We start from the raw sequence: 21309 nt of genomic DNA, 5'->3' as shown, positions 1-21309 counted from the left end.
GATTGTTTCTGAGATCAACTATCCTGCTCCTATCTAAACCTACCACAATAGGACTTTGAGCAGGACATTTTGTGTTTCCCCAGAATTGGTGACTAGGACCTAAAACCATGAAAGAGAGATGCTAAGTACCCCCGTATTCTACATAGCAACAGTTCGGGCCCGACACCCTCCCCAAGGATGACTAAGATGATACTGAACTAGCCCTGCAACTAGCCATGCCCCCCGGCCGCAGCCCAATCCCAATTTATAAAAGAAGACTGGGGAAGAGAGAGGAGGGAGAGAGCCAAGAATCACTAGATTGCCTCCTCCCCTCCCCTATAAAACCTAAAAAGTGGGGAGACACCCAGAGAATTGCTCCTAGAGATTAAGGTTGGCTGCAAGCCTGGCATCTAGTTTCCCAATTGGACATCTGCTTATGCAGCAGACCTGCTAATCTGCCTCCTCAATCTACAGAAGGAAGGGAGAGTATAAGTGGAGAGAAAGGGCAAAGCCAAGAGAGGAAGCTGTTGAAGATCAACCTGCACTCTCACCATTTGGCATGGCAGGTATGTCTGAGTTATTCCATGGGTGAATGGACACCCCAGAATGGAGCCACACTGGCACCATGTTACAGGTGCAAAACCCAAGGCGGAGTCCTGAGTACAAAGTGGCTGTGGGGTGTATTGGTGCAGGGTAGTCTGGAAGAGGTCAAGTCAGAGCTGGACTTACCACATCATGGCCCCATGCAGTGTGGAGGTCTACCCTAGAACCCTAAATGTGCCCCATATGAAAGAGTGTTTGGGGACCTGCCATAGAGTGGGCAAGCCAGAGGGAATCTGAGAAGCTGCCACAAGAACTAGAGAAGGATCCAACTGTTGCCTGTTAAGAGACCCTCACTCTCTTCTTTTCCTGCCTCCTTACTCCATCATATCAGCAGCGCTGAGTCCTGATAAAGTGGAGGAGGACTTGTACCAGAGCCTGACCATAGTGACCCTGCTCTCCTCAAGCAGTCAGGGACCAGCTCAGGATTGTGCAGGGCAGGGAAGAGGGAAGGATTTAAATCAAGTTGGAGGTTGAAGTTTTGTAATTGGCCAGAGCTAAGCTTGTAAATAACTGAAGTGACATGACAGTGGAAGGAAGATGCAACAGAGCACAGCCGAAAGGAATGCCTGCAGGGGCAACAAAAATTCCACATTTGTACCCTAGGATATTAAAAGTCCTCAACTATTTTCATCCAGAGTTACATGGGCCTCCCTACCTTTCCCCAAGGTCTCCAGCACTGGGGGGGTGCAAGGCCTTGGCTTAGCTGCAGCTTCTTGATGGGGCGGGGAATTCACAGGAGGAAAGGTGTACTCTCTCCCACTTTACTGAGAGGGGAAGGATATTGTCAGAAATGTGATAGAACTGTCAGTGTTGTTGTTACAGCTGTGAGTCACCCCCAACTCATGGTGACCCCATACACAGCAGAAGGAAATGCTGTCCAGTCCTGCACCATCCCCATGATCGGTTGTGGGTAGGATCATCATATATTGCTATATTCAGAAGGGCTTTCATTGGCTGAATTTTCGGAAGTAGACCACCAGGCCTTTCTTTCTAGTCTATCTCAGTCTGAAAGTTCCACTGCAACCTGTTTAGCATCGTGTCGACACACAAGCCTCCACTGACAGATGGGAGATGGCTGTACATGAGATGCATTGGCCAGAAATCAAACCTGGGTCTCCCACATGGAAGGCAACAATTCTACCACTGAACCACCACTGCCCCTAGGGGCAGGAGGGAGAGAGTAATTATCAGAAAAGTGATAGACAAGTCAGAGTATTATACATGAAATGCACTGTGTAAACTGTGAAAAGCAAGTCTCTTTGTTTTCAGACAATGTAGAAATTGCAAATATTTTACCAAGAAAGAAAACACAAAGGTAATCTATGCTGCAACTGTCATCAGGGTTGTTCACCAAGTTTTCTAGTTCTTCTCTGGGCACTTGCCAGTTGCCTTCAAGTTAGGTGGGAAATTATGATTTGTTTTAGTCATTGAAATGTGAGCAAAATGATACGTGCCCTTTCCAGACAGAAGCTTGAAGAACGAGCGTGGGATTCACCATGCTCACATTTTCCCTGGGAGCCTGGAGATGGAGCTGCCCTCGGCCTGGTCCCTAAGTGAGGGCAATGTAAGGAAGCCCCCCAGCTGACCTGTGACGGGATATGCTGCAGGAGTGAGAAAACAACCTTTGTGTTTTAAGTCACTGAGCTTTCGGGGGTGGTGTGTTACTGCAGCCTTTCCTAGTCTGTCTTGACTGATGCATATGAGTAGTTCAGTGATGTGCCTGTCATCTTGTGGAGAGACCATGTCCAAGTATCCAGTGCTCCCCTCCACCATGAGGTATCAGGGTTGCCCTGGACTTACAGAGCCCTTGCCCGAGGTGCCACATACAGGATCATGGACTATTAGCTAGCTCCAGAGCTTTCGCTAAGAAGACACCAGGCAAAGGGGCCCTTATAGGAGTGCACCATGTTAAAGGAAAGAAAGGGGGCAGTGCAGGTGCTGGCTGAGGGTGACACTGAAGAGTACAAGAAATTGGCCAGAGTGCTCTGCCCAGAATTGGTCAAGAAATGACAAGAGATACTTGTGCCACGTACCTAGCACAGGTATTTTGTAGGCAGACATATAACCAAGGTCATGGCCCTTCTTTTTATCAATCTATGAAAGTCACACAAGGATAGTAGTGTTCAGGCCCTAGGGATAAAGTCTGATTCTGGGAGACTGCATGAAAAAGGGCTAGTTTCACCTGTATCCACCTGTACAACGAAAAAAGCTAAGTGCCACAACCAGAAGACCCAGGGTGCCTGGGAAGGTCTTTGACCTCTTTGGTGGGCCCACCTGTAGCCTTGTGGTCATTCAAGAACTTGGGAGTAAATGGCCAGAAAACCAGCCTGGCTATCTTAGGGGGCTTTTTCTACAAGGTGGCTGGTGCTGCCAGCTTCCCATACCCATAGGTCCCCTTGAGCCTCAGGAATGACTACTAGCCTGAGGGCCCTTCTCTGCCAGCATTACATGGACCCTGAAAAGACCCCTGACCCCAGCGGCAGTCATCCCTAACATCTGACAGAAAATGTCCCCAGCCTGCCCTGCCCCTAGAAGCCAAACATGGCTCGGAAGCCTCTTGGCAAAGGAAGAAATAGGATGGATCTACTTCTACTTCTCCTTGACTCTTGGTCTTGCTGTCATTGGACAAAAGCAGAGGAAAGACTAGCCTGCAGTAATGTGTGAGCTGAGATCTGCTCCTTCCCACACCAGGCTGAGCTCTGCTGGAGGCTAGTTTAATCCCAGGTCTCCCAGCTAGGTCCTGTAGGGGCAACGGCACTCCCTATTTCTCTGTCCCAAATCCCTTAAAACTGTGGTGTTGTTAGTTGTCGTCAAGTCAGCTCCAACTCTTGGTGACCCCAAGTATGTTGCCTGGTCCTGCGCCATCATCATGATCATTGGTATGCTGGAGTCCATTGTTAGAGTTGTTGTGTATTCTGAGTGCCTTCTAACCTAGGGGCCTCATCTTCCAGCACTATATCGGACAATATTCCAAGGCTGAAGAGATCCTGGACAAGGAGGGACCTGTGTGACGACATTCTGGGCAAGCTTAGGTGGAGAAAGTGTTGAGGGAGAATTTCTCAAGAAAAATTATCTTCTGTTGACCTGCAAAGGGCAGGGGTGCAGAGTGTGGCAAAAGGAATTTGGAGGGGGTTCTCAAGTGAGTGGTTGAGCGAGGCCATTTCTGGGGACACCTGTGTGCAGAGGGAGAGAGCAAACAGAAAAGATTCCACTAATACTGGATAAAATTGACATTCCCACTCGTGCTGCCAATCCCCACCCTCAAGTCCTCTAGCTCTCCAAAGCAGACCAGCAGCCTTAGCCTGAGTATGATCCCCCACAAAACTGGGCCACAGGTTGCATGAGCCCCAGGGGGGTTCTGCTTCCTGTCCATGTCTACAGCTTAGCCTAGGGTTTTGTAGTCTGGATTATGGCCAGTGTGCCAAGGAATGGGCTCCCCCGCAGCCCTGCCCCCAAAGTGCTGCCAGCAATATTCCCTACATTCCAGTGATGTGGAAATCGAGGAGGGGACCCCATGAGGCAGCTGTAAGGGTGGAGGTAAGAGGAGGATTTACAGAGAGTGCACAAACACTGTGGGAGACATCCTAGAGAATCAGTGTCCTCATGGCAAAGCGCAGTGCCCCCTTGTGGCCACTTCGGGGTTCCCTCCTAGAAACCAAACCCTTTGCTGTGGAGTTGATTCTGACTCATAGTTGACCCTATAGGACAGAGTAGAATTGCCCCCATAGGTTTCCAAGGACCGGCTGGTGGATTTGAACTGCTGACCTTTTGGTTGCAGCTCAGCTTTTAACCACTATGCCACCAGGGTTCCGGGTTTCCTTCTAGGAACATCATTAACAGCAGCTCAGACTTCCTAGGAGCAGAGTGGAGGGTGCCCACGCCAGAGAAAATGACTAAACCTTCTAGGAAATGAAGCCCTTCGATTAGAGGAAGCCACCCGAAGAAAGAGGCAAGAGCCACACAGGTTTACTCGTTTTTATTTTTTATAAAACAAGCTACAAATGGTTTTCCCTCCCTCCATCACAAAGGAAAACCACAGAACAGCCTACACACGTGTGAGAAAGAAAACGCCTGGGGAAGATCTGAAATTCTGCAAGGAGGAGCCTCCAGGCCAGAAGAGAGGGCTGGTCTCCTGCCAGGCCCACTCAGGTCAGCATGCTACGTTTTCTGGTCCAGCTAACAGGTAAGGGCGCCCTTTCCACCTTACCTTGTCGGATGGGGCCACCAGTCACCCCTGAGAAACCTGTAGGATTTTTACCAGGTCAGCCAGAACCCTTTCTAACCTGAGGTCCCATCAGGTCCCATACCAAGAAGGCCATGCCCCTCCCCACTGGGACACTTGACTGGACCAGTGCTTGCAGTGCCAAAGCCTTCCAGACCCCAAACGGGATAAATGGTCGCCCAAGGTGGATGCCCTTATGGGAACACTGGAATGGAATACAAGGTGAGGCCAGATTCTGAAAGCAATCCTATGAGGGCACTGTTCCTGGGCTACCAGACCTCCCTTTCTGCCCATAGCTGCTCATGGGAAGAGGCGCTAGTATCATTTGCTGTTCTCAGTCTGAAAACTGTCTGAAGGGGCACCCATCACCTGGGCAGAGGAAGATGTGCATCTGACCAGAAGGCTGGGCAGCCCACCCTGGAGCCTCGTAAAACATCTGTGGAAAGCGAGGCCTGGATTTCCCCTTTAAAAAAAAAAAAAAAACAAACTCGGTGCCGTCGAGTCAATTCCGACTCATAGCAACTCTATAGGACAGAGTAGAACTGCCCCGTAGGGTTTCCAAGGAGCAGCTGGTGGATTCAAACTGCTGACCTTTTGGTTAGCAGCTGTAGCTCTTAACCACTGTACCACCAGGGCTCCAGATTTCCCCACAGCTGAGTTATTATCCCTGCACTTCTAGAGGTGGCAAAAGTAGGGCGATTCAAGATCAGTTTTACTTCTGGAGTTGGCCTATAGCTTGGACACCCATGAAGAAATTCAAGGAGCTGCAAGAACCTCAGTATTGGGCTTAAAAAAAAAAAAAAACTATTGCGTTACCAACAGGTGGCTGACTCAACTCCTCCCTCAGGCTTCTAATGACTATTGAGGGCAGCAGTGGGGCATACTGGAGAGTGAGAGGTAAAACTCAGTCTGGCCCCAGTTGTGACAGAGCTGTATCTCAGGAAGTCTCATTTGTGGACTTGCAGAGGGGTGAGTTTTCTCAGCTCATCTGCTGTCCTGTCGGCACCGCACACACCAACGTAAGCTTTCTGTCCTCTTCCCCCCACTGCATAAATATTAAACGTCTACTAAATTAAAGGTCCTACTGTGTGTTTGTTTCATCTTTGCCTCCCCTCTCCTGCCTAACATGGTGCTTTACACAGAGTAGATGGTAAATACGGATGAAAATGTCTAAACTGATCTACTACAAATCGTGTGAGGATAATTGGCTCAGTGAGTCACTAAATACGGGTGTGCTCACTGATTCCAGGCCACCCAGGGGTCTGGAAAGCAGGAACACAAAGGGTGTGGGAGAACTGGTGCCTGTGCTGGCTACTCACATGATCTGGAATCCCCTCCCCTCTGGAGGCAAGTCCTACTTCTCTCCAGGCCAACCTCCCTTGGAGAAGGCCAAAGACCAGGTGACCTGCCAGCTTTGACAGCTAATGGCATGGGGCAGTACTCTCCCTCCACCCAGAAAGAACCAATGGAATCTGCAGTATAATTGCAAGGCTCACATCTGCATGTACACGAGGGCCAGACTCTAAGAAGAATACAGGTGGGCTGGGGATTAAAGTCTTGGAAGTAGAAAGCTGGAACATGTGTCCAGAGCCCCTACCACCCCCAGCAGGGAGAGGGATAGGAATAAACAAACAGCAATGCCAACGCCTGTACAAAAGAACTATACAATTTACATATATATTTATATACAGTATATAAATCTCTTTCTTCTCAATCCCAACCATGCCCCCCACCCCAATAAACTAAAGTTGTCAGTAGCAGATCCAAAAACTTAAGATAAGAGAGAGACTACACAGTCTTTGTTCCTTTCCTTTTCCCACTGTGGTATTAGATAATGAATCGTGTTTACAAATGAAGCCAAAAATAAAACACGCAAACAAGAGTTATTAAAAGTGCGAACATGGTGGGCACCACTTGTGTTACATGGGATGTGGCTGGGCCATGGGCAACGTCAAAGGTTAGGTTTCTGATGATCCATCCTGTCTCCCTGGACTCTCCACCTGCCCTTTGGTTTTCTGCTCCTTAGACAAGGCGTCCTACTGAGAGGGGGAGGGAGGGTGCAGAAAGAAGAGGCGGTATAGATAAGACGTTAGAACTGGGTTTATGAGAAATTGAGCTACATACATCCATTTCCCCGTAAGAGCAACCTTCCTCACCTGCTGTTAGATAAGGGTTGGGGTGGGGAACAAGTAGCCTTGACTTGTGAATAAACCCGCGTTTCACCAGCCTGTCCTTTGCCACTGTGAGGCATCACAATGGCAACTGAAATAAGGTGGGCATTCTGGAGAACTAGGCTTTGCTCAGTCAGCATAGGTTGGGGGCTGTGCACTTTGAGATGCCAGCTTTTCAACCAGGGACAGAAGTGGCAAGGGCTTGTTTATAGGTGGGGACAGCAGGGTCCTCTTAGCACTAACCAAATCTTTCTCTTGTATCTTTAGCAAAGAATGGAAACAAGAGTCTAAATAATTTGGCCAGCTCCCCACCCGTCCCCTCCACCCCCCACTCCCACCCTGCTGCACTAACAAAGCTGCATTAGGGCTCTGTAGAGGAAGGCAGGAGCCTGAGAAAGAAGGCAACTTACTGAACGTATTTGTGCCTGCTCGTTTTCCCTGAGGGAGGCTGCCGAGGCTACCACCTGCAACAAAGAAGAACAGATGTCACTCGGGTGGCCTTGACCCAGAGAACTGATAGAGCTTTTTCTTTACCTGGGTTCCTACCTCTCTGGCTCCCAGAATGAAGACCGGACTTGGGAAAGAGTCCAAAGTTTGTGGCCATGCTTCCTGTTCTGTGGGTGTTCATGGCCCTGGTCTGCCTGAGAGAGCCCATTACTAGCCAACACCTTTAATCAAAGTCTCCTTTCCATAAGGCCAGATCCCTGCTGGGGTTCCCCTTTGGGATTCTCAGCTATTAGCTAAGAGGGGCTTTGGTGCTGACAGACATTTGCATAACCTTCTTGGGTCCTGGTTTCCTGAGTTGCAGAGGGTCAGAGCTGGAAGGAATCTTGGCAATCAGCTGGTCTAGTCCCTTCACTTTACAGATCCAGAAACAGAGGCCCAGAGCAGTCAAGAGATCCACACAAGGCCCAAGGCCTGTTGCTAACACCTGCCACTCCCCAGAGGATGCTGAGCTATTCTGCAGACTGGCTGTGCCAGCCCCTACAAGGCCCAGATGTCCCACAAGAGGAACAGCGTGCTGAGGAGGAAGGGCTGGGCCAGCTCCATGGGGCCCTCGAAGGCTGTGTGACTTTGGGCATGCCCCTTAACCTCTCTGGTCCATCCATAGAAGGAGAATTAAGACCACGGCTATGCTGATTTTGCTCTGCCTCCCTCACAGGGGTGCCGTGAGAATCGACTGAGCTCATGGAGGTGGAGAAAAGGCTCTGATGAGTACACAGGGCTGTGGAACCCAGGCCCATCCAGGGATCGTGGGAATCCACAGCTCAAAGTCCAAAGTCCCCCCAGTTATGCTACCGTTTCTTTAGACCTGAGAGAGAGGCAGAGCACGGCTGGCAGGGGGATGTTATTAGTTGCCACTGAGTCAGCCCCCGACTCGTGGTGATCCCATGCACAACGGAATGAAACGCTGCCCGGTCCTGTGCCATCTCCATGATCAGTCGTGTATCAGACCATTGGATATTGCTATACCCAGTTCTACAGACGAGGAAGCAGACTTGGACAGAGAGAGTGGCAGGCCCAAGGCCAGGCAGCTGGGCAGGGACTGGGCCAGGTTGCCTGGTTGCTTGGCTCCAAATCCCATCTTTCTTCTGCTCTCCCCGGCAGCTGCTTCTCTGAGCAGAAAGATCTACACCTATAAAGAGGAGGCCTGCAGCAGCCCCCCCACCAAGCTGAGACTTCAGAAACCAAATACACAGCTAGTAGTAACCAGCTCTCGTTTTAAAAGGTTCTCTGTGCTACTTCCCTTCCGTGTATCAGATCGTTTCATCCTCATAGCAACTCTATGTGACAGTTACACAATTGTTCCCATTTTATGATGATGAAACTGAGGCTTGGCGATGTTAAGTAACTTGCCCAGATGGCATAGCTATTCTGGGGTGAAACCAGTTCAGACCTGGACTATCTGCCTCTGGAACCCCTTGTCTTTACCACCTGGGAGTGCAGGGTGAGGAACAGCCACCACCAGGGCAGGTGGCATCCCGGGGCAATTTAAAGGAAGAGTCAGCATTTCTCAAACATGGAGGATCTAGTCTCCACCCTGCAACCAGTTAAGAAAAAGACACTTCCTTCACTTAGGAGAAGCCCCAGCCCTCAGAGTGTCTAGCCTTTCCATGCCATGCAGGGAGTTCAGCTCCCCAGCAAGGAGGCCAGTGGTAAAAGCAGCTGTGCTCATGCGGCATTTTCAAAAATGCAGTGTCTCAAACCCAAAGCTACACTCATCCCCAAGCTCTCCACCTGCTCCCCACTCTGTCCTGCCCCCCACCTAGTGTGCAAGCCCCTCTCAGCCCACCAGAGGGCACCGTGTGATATCAGACGACCAACATATGGCTCTGCTCCTTGGGCTGCTACATACCATCCACTCATGCGGCTTTTCTGCTGCTCCCCAGAGCGAGGGACGAGGGAAGCTGCCAGTCATGTCTTCAGCCCATGGGTGTGTTCCTCCACTAATAGTAATTTCTTTTGTGCATTTCATATGAGCCTGGTACTGTGCTAAGCTTTTCACGTGCATTACCTTGTTAAATCTTCACAACAAATCCGTGAGGTAGATACTATCAATCTCTATTTTGCAGATGAGGAAACTGAAGCTCAAAGAGTTTAGGTAGCTTGCCAAAGATTACAGAGTTAGTAAATTGCAGAGCTGAGATTAAAAGCCAGGCCCATCTGACTTTTGAGGGCCTCTGCTCTTACCTACAGCCCCCTCTGTACCTAGAGAAAAATAGATCCGTGGGTTCCCTGCCTTTACCTCTGCTGTGCCTCACAATAGCAGTCCATTCTCCTGCAGGCACCACCTGTCTGGAAAGTCTGGGCTTCCCTGCTCTGGTTGCTAGTGACTCCCTCCCCCCAGCAGCTTCTACTCCTGCTTACAGCATCCCAAGGCTGGTCTGCTCAGGACTCACCCATGGTCTTGGTCTCCTTTGGTCTTCCTCAAGCAAGCAAGACTGACCTGCTCACACAAAGGACCGTCTTCAGACACTCTGGAGTCTTTCTCATGGAGGGGACAGCAGTCTGGCCTGAGAATCCTAAGGCTGGCTCCAAGCACCAGCAATGATGCTACCTCATGTGTGACCTTGCTACCACTCTGTAGCGTAGCCTAGTCTCCTCAACTGCAAAACGAACTAGAGGATATAAGGAGCCTTCCAGCTCTCAGATTCTAGAGGCCTAAAGCAGTATATCCTGTAGTGTGTGTAGAAACAGGGAGTGGAAAGAGACCAACTCTGCTCAACTTCCTCCATAGACCTTAAATCTGTGCAGTCTCCTTCCACCTCCCTCTGTTTAATCCTACACACCATTCTGTCCCTTACCCCGATGCTCCACTCTTCCTCACCCTATCACATACACAGACACATGCACACACATATGCACACATATGCACAGGTTATGCACACATGAGCACAGAAACATGCTTTCAGACATATACAGACACATGCACAGACCCACGGACAGTTGCACACTCAGACATGTGCAGAGAGCACACATAGTGCTCACAGAGACAGTCACAGACATGCACACACAGATACACATACAGACATGCACACAAACACAGACACACATGTACGCACACATGCACACATACACGAATACCTCAACACACGCACCCTAGCCATACTTTTCATTCAGGGGTCAACACTGGTCCCAAAGCTCTCTGGTTCCCCTCCTCCCATCTTTGGGGTGGAGGAGGTCAGAGGGGTAAGTTGAATGCGTTGGCCAAGGAAAATGACAATTGTATTCTGAAGCACCAAGGGATCTCTCTGGTCAAAGCTGTCACGGTAACTTGGAACTAAAACCTTTCCCAACTGAACTGAGCTGAGGAGGAACATCTGGACAAGCAGTGCTCCCTAAATAGTGCATTCCAGTTCGTAGTTTTCCTGATGCCTCCTTCAGGCCCTGTGCCCTGCAAGGCTTCAGAGGAAGGCTAGGGGGTCTTCCTGGGCTCTGTGGACCCGAGGTCACCACACTTGGCTTTCCCTTGGCCTCTGTGAGCTGTGCGGACCAGAACTACCACCACGGGAAGGGGCACTGAGGTCAGGGTCAGTGCAGCCCTCTATGATCCCATCCCCACTCAGCCAAGAAGTGGCCTGGGTAGTAGGGCTGGTGTCTCACTAGCACTGAATGGTCTCTCCCAAGGTTGGCCGTCTGCCTGTGCTCTGCTAAATGAACACAGAATCCAAGTGTGTGAAAGCGTGATGCTGCCACCAGAGGCAATCCCCTCATTCATTCATTCATCCATTCAACAAGGATTTAATGAGCTGCTACTAGGTGGCATGTACTGTGCTAGACTTTAGAAATTGAAAAGACAAGACATGGTTTGTGGCTTCATGTGGGAATTAGAAAAGTAAAGTGCAATACGGTGTGGTAAGTGCTATTGGCAGGGATAATAATCATATGTAGACAAATGGCAATAGTGAACTACTGAAGTTGTTCAATGTCATAGGCACTATGATAAATGCTTAACTTAATTCATTGTTCCACTTGATCAACACAACCTCCCTATGAGGTAGGTACTATTGTTTTTCCCATTTTACAGATGAAAAAACTGAAACAGAATGGTTGAGTAATCTGAGTGTGGTGAAAGAGCTAGTCAGTGGCAGAGCCAGGGCTTGAACTATGACATTGCACTGTGTCCTGAAGACTCAATACTATGGGATTTACAAATCTCTCATTTGTCAGAAGAATGGCCATGCCTGTAAGCCTATCTATTAAATAAATTACCTTGAAGTAGATTAGAATCTTTCTCCATAAATGTTCATTAACTTAAAAGTAAGGTCGGGCATGCTCATCTCACAAGGAGCCCAGAGTGATGAAGTAACTCACTCTGGGTCACATGTCAGTTAACATCAAACCAGGAACAGAGCCCAGCTATGGAAGGGGACAGATCCTAAGGCTGGGTACCTGTGATAACTCATCTACCTTGCATGCTTCTCTTTCGATTTACACTGACAACCCAGGGTTAGAAGAAGGAAAAGCCTTTTTGTCTTCTTATGCTAAACCCTCTCCCTAGGCAATCTCAGCTTCTTCTGAAGCTTCCATTTCAAATAAGCCAGTGCCACCCACATTTTCGTCTTCAGCCCAGACCCTTCACCTGTGCTACAGACCCACTTATTCTTTGGGTGCATCCAACTCAGCTTGTCTAAACTGCACTCTTTGTTTCCTCATCCTTCTAGTAGGTGCTCTGCTGTTCCTTCCAGGTTACCCATCTCAGTGACTGGATCCACCCTTCAGTTGCCCAAACCAATCCTCAGTCCCTATGTCCACTCAGTCACCAAGTCCTGCAGTTGTACTTTCTATGTGTCTCTTGAATCGACTCACTTCCTTCATCCCTCACTTCGTTTTTCATAACTTAGGCCACCATCACCCCTTGCCTAGACTATGCCACAGCCCTATTTGATGACCCTGCTTGGATCATCTCCAATCCATTTTCATACTGTAGCCAGCATAATTTAAGCAAAACTGAACCTATTATTTCTCTGGTTGAATCTCTTCTATACTTTCCACTGCCCTTATAAAGTCTAAGCTTTCCACAAGGATTAAAAGGCTTTTCAACCTTACCTTGTCTCCTACCTCCTCCCCTCCCTTGCCACCTTCAAATACGCATTTCAGTCACATTAACATCTTTTGAGTTCTTCTAAAAATCTGTTTTCTCACCTCTAGATCTTCACACCTCATTTTCCTCAGCTTAGAGCCCTCTTCCCTCCTAGGACCTCTCTGTTTGGCCAACTCCTACTCATTCCTCAGGTGTTAGTTTAGACCAGGTGCTGGCAAAATTTTCTATAAAGGACTAGATAGTAAATTTTTTTGGCTTTGTGGGTCATATACAGTTTATGTTGTGTATTCTTTTAATTACAACCCTTTAAAAATGAAAAAAACCATGCTTAGCTCATGGGGCATTTAAAAACAGGCCATGGCCGGGCCTGCAGGCTATGTTTTACTGGCCTCTGGTTTAGACATCACTTCCTTCACAAAGCTTTCCAAGACCTGCCCCCTTAGCTGATATAAGGGCTTCTACATGTGTTCCTACAATACTCTGCACTTGCTCTACTGTGACAGAGATTATTAAGTATTCACCAAAATCCAGGTTCTCCTCCTCTTCCTAGGCTCCCAGTCTTCCTTACTGTTGGGTTTGGTCTAGTGACCAAGGTCCAGGAAGGGAATATAAAGAGGTAATGTGCATCACTTCCAGGACTGATCCATGAAACTCCCCTACATGCACTTCCCCATGCTTTACTCCTTCTGGCTGACTAGGAATGAAGATGATCCGGAAGGTGGCCTTGGAAACCACATGATGTAGAGGGCAGAGCCACTGTCAGCCTGGATCCCTGAGTGACTACATGGAGCAATCCCCCCTCCTACTGCCGACCTCCTCCCCACACACATACCATAACCTGGAACCCCACTTAACTATAACATGGACAAAGAAAAAAAATTCCCCTGTGTTGACCTGTTACATACTTGGGTCTATTTGTTATGGCAGCCTGGCCTATTCTAACTAATACTTTCTAGTAACACTTATCACAATGAATGTAGTTAGTTGCTTACTATCTGTCTCCTCAGTAGACTGTGTAAGGATAGGAACCTTATCAGTCAATTCCACCACTGCATCAGGCATCTAGCATAAAGCGTAACACATCCCCAAGAAATAGTTGAAGAAATGAGTACCTGGGACCTCATTTATTGGGGGAACCCTTGGTCTCTGTGCCTGGGTGGGGTCAGGAGCACAGGAGAGAGCACTCACCTTCCTTGCTAACACCCAGGCAGCCCTTCAGCTCAGGCAGAGAGATGACCTTGTCCTTGTTTAGGTCACAGTAGTCAGTGAAACGCCGGGCACATTTCTTGGGCTTGGCTTTCTTCTTCACATAGCGCTTGAAGGGCTTCATCTCCCGCTTGTTAATGTCGTTGCTGCTGTTGCTGTCCAGCTGGCTGAAGTACCAGTGCACGACGCGCTCCTCCAGGGTGTGGCTGGGGTCTGGCTCAGTGAACCTGGCCCACAGACAGATACCCCATCCCAGAGAACGCTGCTGAGGATCTTGCAGGAGGCATCAGCACTACCACGATTCTCCCCCAAAATAGATAGATGCCAGGGTATGCATGCCAAAGGTCTCCCAGGCCTGTTCAGTGTGTGACAGAGTCAAGCCACGCTCTCCAACCTGAGTTTCAAGACTGGATGATCCATTTCTTGAGGGTCCCAAAGTGGGTAACCCTTTATTACATGAAACTGCCTCACCATCAACCATAGCCAGGAATGTTCTTGAACAAGATGGATGCTCAAGACACATTGGCTGGATTTAATTCACCTGAGAAAACCACAGCTGGCATCCAAATTGTCTTCTCCTGGTCTGCTGTCCATTGCTAGGCAAGCTGCTCTTCACATATGAACACGTGCACTCATGAAGGCACATGAGTGTGTGAAAGGGCGCTCCATGCCGAGTATTGTAGGAACACATATAGAAGCCCTCTCCCATACCCTCCACACACACCCAGAGCCAGGCCAGGTCCTGGGAGGGCTTCCAAAGCAGGAGGAATAGTCTCTGGTCTCGAGATGTTCAATATCTCCATAAGACAGAGCCAAAACACGTGAAAACAGGCAGTGACAATGAAATGTAAACTGTGAAGTGACCATGGTCTATCACTGTTGGGTACCAAGTGCAATAAGAATCGAGAGAAAGAGGCAACTGGGATGGACACAAACAAAGGTTCAAAAACTAGCAAGCCCCAGACCTATGGGAGGTGAGTCTGCCTACCCAGAGGTTTTAAGTCAGGAGGGCTGGGGTGATTCTGCTGAAAAACACTGGACTCAAGTAACCAGGAAATCTTCCTGGTGTGGAGCTGCACGGAAGTGACCTTGTTTAACACAGCCATGTGTATGGGGTGACCAAAGATTCCAAGATCAATGTCCACATCTACAACTGCACACGATGGCCTGACCACCCATTTTATTTACTTATTTATGCTCCATCTTGGCCCCAAAGGATTCAGGGTGATAACTGATATCTAAAAACTTAAAAGCCAATGATGGGTCTATTCCAGAGGGGTGACTGGGGCCTCTGACCAGAAGGACAGAGTCTCGTGAACCCCAGGGATCCAGGGCTTGACAATGAGTGAATGTGGTTGGAGGCACTTGTGCTAAAGTTCCTGGGCAAGTTTCCCTTGGGAAGGGGAATAGGTTGAGGTTGGGAGTCCCATACATTCTAATGCTTGGTCTCCAGGGCACTGGGACATAGTGTATATGTGGACCACCATAGACAGAAGCAGGGATTGGGGGAAGGAGGGGCTCACTACCACACAGGGGCCCCAGACCAGGGTTTCAGGCCTGTCAGGATATTCTGATGCTGCATCTGGTAAGAAGAATATTCAAGGCACTTCTTTTCTCTGATGTTTGCTGAGTTTCCTAGCAGGGAAGCTACCACCTCTGAAGCCTCCCCTATGAAGGAGCCAGCAAAGTCCCTCCCCTTTCCACCCCCAAATGGCCTCAAAGTTTAGGAGAAAAGAAGTTTCATTACAAAAAAAAAAGCCAAGCATCCCTGTTACGTGGATTTCAGCCTTGGGCATGTCCCCACCAGGGAGGTGTAATCAGTGGATCTGCCAGTGGGACCCCATCCTGACAAGCTTAGCCCAGGGAAGACCTGGGGAAAGATGTGAGGGAGGGTCTTTGGGGTCTGCTGCCTACTGCTGGCTCTTTGGGCATCTGTTTCGTCTGTCCTAGGGACAGGGCTTAGGGCTCTCTGAAATAGGCATGACATTCTTCAACGTGGAGCTCAGATTTTCCTCTGCCAGTACAGGGTACTTGGTGTTTTTACTCCTCTTCTATAGTTCCTGGGTGGTGCAAATGGTTACCATGCCTGGCTGCTAACCAAGCGTTTGTCGGTTTGAGTTCGCCCAGAGGTGCTTTGGAAGAAAGGCCTGGTTATCTACTTCCGAAAAATGGGCCATGGAAAATGCAGTGGAGCACAGTCCTACTCATGGGGTTGCTATAAGCCGGAGTCAACTTGACCACAACTGGGTTTGCTGGTTTCTTTCACGTGCAACACCCACTCTCACAGCCTGCCCTGCAGTGTGCACCAGGTGGGCAGGCAGCAAGCTGCTGTAACAGGACGCTGGCTGCACAGTCAGGGAGTGGTCAGACCCACCTTGGAGTGTCTTGCCTGCCTCTGCCTTCCCCTCAGTGTGAGGAGGGTGCCGGCTGTGGAGGAGAGGCAGGAGTCCCGAGGAAGGCATCTCCCATTGCACCCACCAGAGCATTTCTAATGCAGGCCACTGGGGAAGCCATCAGCGGTCTGCCCTCTCCCACCAAGGGGCCACAAGAACCTCAAGACACAAGCAAGCAGCTCTTCCTTTCACCTTTAGGCTCAGCATAGCGTAATGTCTACCTAGAGCCTGGAATAATAAAGCCTCAGTCGGATGGAAGGGATGAGGTCATCCCGCCCAGACACCCTGCCAGGGGAGGCACGTTCCCTCCAACACGTGTTCCCACTGCCGCCTGTCCAGCTTTCAGCAACATCATGGCTGGAGCTCTCCCCACCTTCCTTTGGGCTAATTCTCAGCAAGAAGCAGTTCTTCTCCCCACTTTACAGCCTCTAAGAGTTTTCCTTCATGCTAGAGACCAATCATCATTTGGCTCCTGTCCCCTTTTCCTTCCCTTTATTCCGACTCTCCCTTCCTGCCCTGTCTCCCTTGTAGGAGGACTATGTTGCTCTCCTCCTCGCCCCAATCAGGACCCCAGCACAGAGCAGCCACCACTTCTAACTTCTGGCCTGCACACCCCACCTCCTGACCTGGCCCCTAGAGTGAGCGGCCTGGCTGAGATGCTCAGAGAACACATCTGAGTCCTCTCCAAGCAGTGCCTCTGGTCTCCCTTTGGACACCTCTGGAACCAACAGTCTGCCCTGAGGCTCAGCCAGGCTCTGAAGCAAGTGGAGGCTGAGGGCCCTGCCTCCCACTCCCTCTCCTAGCCAGTGTAGTGCTCTCTGTTTCTGAGCTGCTGTGGCCTCAAGAAAGCCCCTCCAAGCAACACAGCCCCAGCTCTACAGGTGAACCTGGTCAGGACTAGGCTACCGCTTTGAACCCAACACTTTTGCTAACCCAAGCTCCAAGTGCATTTAAAGCAAGAATTTCTTAGTTTTAGGGGATCATGAACCCTTCTGAGAACCTAAACAAAGCTACAGTCCCTCTCTCTAGAAAAACACACATATACACAGAAGTCTGCAGATTTTAGAGGATTAATGGGCTCCCTAAGTCCCATCCAAGGTCCATGGACTCAGGTAAAGAATCTTTGACCTAAAGGGAAGGAGATTCTAGCAATGGTCCCAGAAGAACATTTAAGCATGAAGCTTCTTGAAGAAGATGAGATCAGATAAGACAGCAGCTGGGAAGGATTTTGGGTTAGTTTCTATATTTCCAACAAACCATAAACTAGATAAAAGAAAGCTCCTAAAGGCATTGATTGAAAACTCTGTAAATCAGATTTCTGGCTCGGCAACAGCCTTTAGTCCCAGACCAGGGCTTGACAAGGGTATCTACCATGCTTTACAAAAGGTCTGGTCAAGACTGGGATCTATCAGGAGTCCTGGTACAGCATTCTCAGACCAGACCAGCAGTGGGCATGTGCAAAACACACACAAGAGAACCTCTATTAAGTAAGAAGAAGCTGAGATATTCCCAGGGGATGCTGCATAGAGGCAAGGTAGGAAGGCCTCCTCAGAGGCTTACAGAAATCTTTCAAGCGATCTTTGCTGGAGTGCTTCCCATCATAGTTAGACTCCCCACCCCTTATCTGACCTCCAAGCCATACCCCATCGATTCTTCCAGCTCTTGCAGCTTCCCAGAAGTATCCTTGGAAAATATCCACAACTTGCACTCCCAGCTCGAGGCTTACACTGGCCTCAGACTCCCACCTCTGTCATGTGCACACATACACACCCGTTGGAGATCAGGACTGCTGATATGCAAAGCTGCTTGTCAGGCAAAGTTGGGGACCCTAAGTCAGAGGGTGCAATGGTTCCTTAAGATCACTGTTACAGCATTTGCTGGTCTATACAATGGGCCTCCCTACAGGTGAAGCTCCACTCCTACTAAAAGGGCTCATTGGGCATGTAGAATATCCAGGTTTCCTTGGATAGGGTGTGGAAACCAAACCAAAACCAAACCAGTTGCCATCGAGTCAATTCTGACTCACCGCAAGCCCACATGTACAGAGTAGAACTGCTCCACGAGGTTTTCAAGGCTGTGACCTTTTCAAAGCAGATCACCAGGTCTGTCTTCCAAGGTGCCTCTAGGTAGGTTTGAACCACCTTCTGGTTAGTAGTTGAGCGCTTAACCACTTGCACCCCCCAGGGACGCCTAAAACCAAAAACTCTTTGCCATCAAATTGACTCTGACTCATAGCAACCCTATAGGGACTCCTAAAGACATGCCCAAATGATACCAAATTTCAGATTTTGGAAGATTGCGGGTCAGTAAAATCCTGGCATCTACCCTGCCTCTGGGCCTTTTTGGTGGCTGTCCTGCTGCCTCCGGGCTCCGTGGATGAGGAAACCCCGGAGAGCCAAGTCCCTCCCTGGACTGGCTCCACTGAGTCTTCTCCCAGATTCAGAGGTGGCAGGTGCCACCCTTCTCCTCCAGCACTTTCAGTTTTGCTTCTGCAGCCTAAGCCCCGCCAGGCCTTGGCTGCGATGCACAGTTGGAGAGCCAGCCTCATTTACCACAAGGAAACCTGCTCTGGCTAAGATCTCGGGCCCCGTTCTGCTGACCCAAGCAGTTTTAGAGAAGGCGAGGCGGGCCGACCTGGATGCACTAGCCAAGCCAAGCAGACCAACCGAGCCCTGTCTGGAGTTGGGTCCAGGCCTCACCAGCTGTGTGGCAGGGGACACATAGGGGGGTGTAGGGGGGTGCTAGGAAACGCCAAGTCAGCCACATTCCAGCCTCTTCCTTGCAAAGCTATCAAGAGGCAACCACATTGGGCAGGAAGGATAAAGCCACAATTCCAGTGGTGGGGACCACGTAAGAGACCGGGAGGCTCACACAGCTCATCCTACCTCCTTCCACCACACTGACCGCGGGTCTCCCCTCCAAGTTGACTTTCCCGAAAGCAGGGTGGAGAGAAAAGAGGGTTCCCCTGCTCTAGAAGGCTCTGCCAGCTAGAATCTCAGAAATCTTCCTCTGGGACTGATAAAGTGCTGATTGAAGCTAACAGATGCCATGTGGGGCTGATCTAAGGATGAGTGCTGCCTCCTGGAGCCCTGGTGGGAGGGCCCCAGGGGAAAATGCCATCATCCAACAATGTGTATTGAGAATGACTGTCATTCAGTGATAATGTGCAGGGCAGCCCTCCCATGAATCCAGGCTCAGATGTTGCCATGGGCACCCCATTCAACTTCGGTTATTTAGATGGACAGCACTGCTTTTTGCCACTAAATCAGGCTTAAAAAAAAAGCAGTTGCCATCGAGTTGATTCTGATTCATGTCAACCCCGTGTGTGAGAGTAGAACCGTGCTCCATAGGGTTTTCAAGGCTGTGACCTTTCAGAAGCAAATTACCAGCCCTTTCTTCCAAGGCACCTCTGGGTGCATTTCAACTGCCAACCTTTCAGTTACTAGCCAAGCACTCAGCCGTTTGCACCACACAGAGACTCCCAATCAGGCTGGAAGGCCAGAAAAACGAAGTAGACATCTCCCTGTCTTCCATTCCTTACATCTAACAAGCCTTCAAATCCTATTGATTTCATTATTAAGGTTTTGGTAAATCATCCCTTCCCCCACAGCTTTAGCTCCTGAGTTCATCACCTCTCATGCTGACAAATGCTGTAACCCTCCGACCTCCTATCTTGCCCCTACAATTGGCTTCCATACCGCCGTCACGATGATTCTTCAGACAGGTCCATCCAATCACATGGCTCCTGCTGCCCCAGGTCAGATCCATGCTCTCTGGTGTCACTTGTGGGTCCCGTCCATTCCTACAGCCTCATCTCCTGCCTGTCCACACTATGCCCCCCAAACTTAAACTATACTACTTCGTACAGTTCCTTTCACGTTCTTTCCATCGTTCAGACCTCACTACCCCATGGCTCCCTCTGCTGGGATGTCCATACCCCGATCCCACTAAGTTGAGACATTTTCCCATTTAATGTTGCCTCCTACACAGAGCATTCCCCGACACTCTTTCCCTCCGTGGAGTCCCTGCAGCACTTTATCCACCTCTGTTATCGCTCGGACTTTGTAGTGTTCTCATGTAGCTGCGCTCTCCTCCCAGTCAGACCAGCGCTCCTCCAGGCTAGGGACTGAGCCCTTCCCCATAAGAGTAAGGGTTTGTGCAAAACAGCCCCCTGCCTGATGGATGCTAGGTCAGAGGGGAAGATGCTCTCTTTTCTGTACTGCCCAAGCTGGACTGCCCGACTTTCCACTGTCCCTGAGTGGGACTGTTTCCCACTGGCATCAGCTGATGCCCAGCTCTAGCTGCCAGACCCTGAGAGGATGCTGGAGGGAGCGGATGTGGCTTCTCCACCTCATGCCTGCAACCTCAACTCCACCCGAATTCCAGAGCCAAGGCCAAACCCCAGGAAGCCTGGATTTCCTAATTCCCTACATCAGCCCTGTCCCAGATGTGCTATCGAGGCCTCAGTTCCTCCGCCAGTAGAAAAGGAGTGACCCGCTGGGACCTGTCCCCACAGTGCCCCAAGTCCCTGGGCCCTGACAACAAAGAAGCCCCATTGTGAGCCTGACAGCTGAGTTGGCCTCGTACTTAGTCCTGCAGTAGTTGGTGGGCCCCTCTGACATCTGCCAGGATGAAGAGGCCTTATCAACACTTGCCTGTCTATGTCAGACCAGGGTCCATCCACCTATCTGTCCATCCTTCCAGTTTTCTATTTATTTAACGAATACTTACTGAGCACCTACTGTGTGCCAGGTACTGTTCTAAGTTCTGGCACTACAGTAGGGAAGAAGACAGCAAGTGCCCCCTCTCTCATAGAACTTAAATTCCTATTGGGTGGGGTGAGGCAGACGATAAATAAGTAAACCAGCAAAACATCAGAGAGTGATAAGTGCTAAGCCGAGAACCAAAAGGGGCACTGCTGCAGTAGAGGATGGCTAGGTGGCTCCTTTAGACTGGGTGACTGTGGAAGGCCTCTCTGAGCATGTGACTTTTAAACAGACAAGGAGGAACCAGTCTTTGGAAGACAGGGGAGAGTATTCCAGGCTGAAGGCGCAGTTGACATGGAGACCTCGGGGCAAGCCTGTTTGAGAACCGAGGAGGGCCAGTTGGCTGGAGCGTAAGAGTGAGAGGGAGAGGAATAGGAGAGATGGGCAAGAGGCCAGGTAAGTCATCCGGCTGGGCCAGTTTAGG

At 49.8% G+C, this 21309-nt stretch overlaps 1 protein-coding gene across 1 annotated transcript in view; it reads right to left on the bottom strand.

Moving 5' to 3' along the window:
* Positions 1-6040: 6040 nt before the first annotated feature.
* Positions 6041-21309, bottom strand: part of SMOC1 (SPARC related modular calcium binding 1) — a 163274-nt gene continuing 148005 nt past the window's right edge. The window contains exons 11-13 of the mRNA XM_012560034.1: positions 13709-13953; positions 7386-7439; positions 6041-6066 (exon numbers count right to left, since the gene is read on the bottom strand). Of these exons, the coding sequence (XP_012415488.1) occupies positions 6041-6066; positions 7386-7439; positions 13709-13953 (325 nt within the window). The remainder of the gene's footprint in view (positions 6067-7385; positions 7440-13708; positions 13954-21309) is intronic.

This window comes from Trichechus manatus, unplaced genomic scaffold, assembly GCF_000243295.1.
Source record: "Trichechus manatus latirostris isolate Lorelei unplaced genomic scaffold, TriManLat1.0 scaffold00010, whole genome shotgun sequence".
In the NCBI taxonomy this organism is placed as follows: domain Eukaryota; kingdom Metazoa; phylum Chordata; class Mammalia; order Sirenia; family Trichechidae; genus Trichechus; species Trichechus manatus.
Note: the sequence above shows the minus strand (reverse complement) of the source record. Positions and strands in the feature narration are given on the sequence as shown.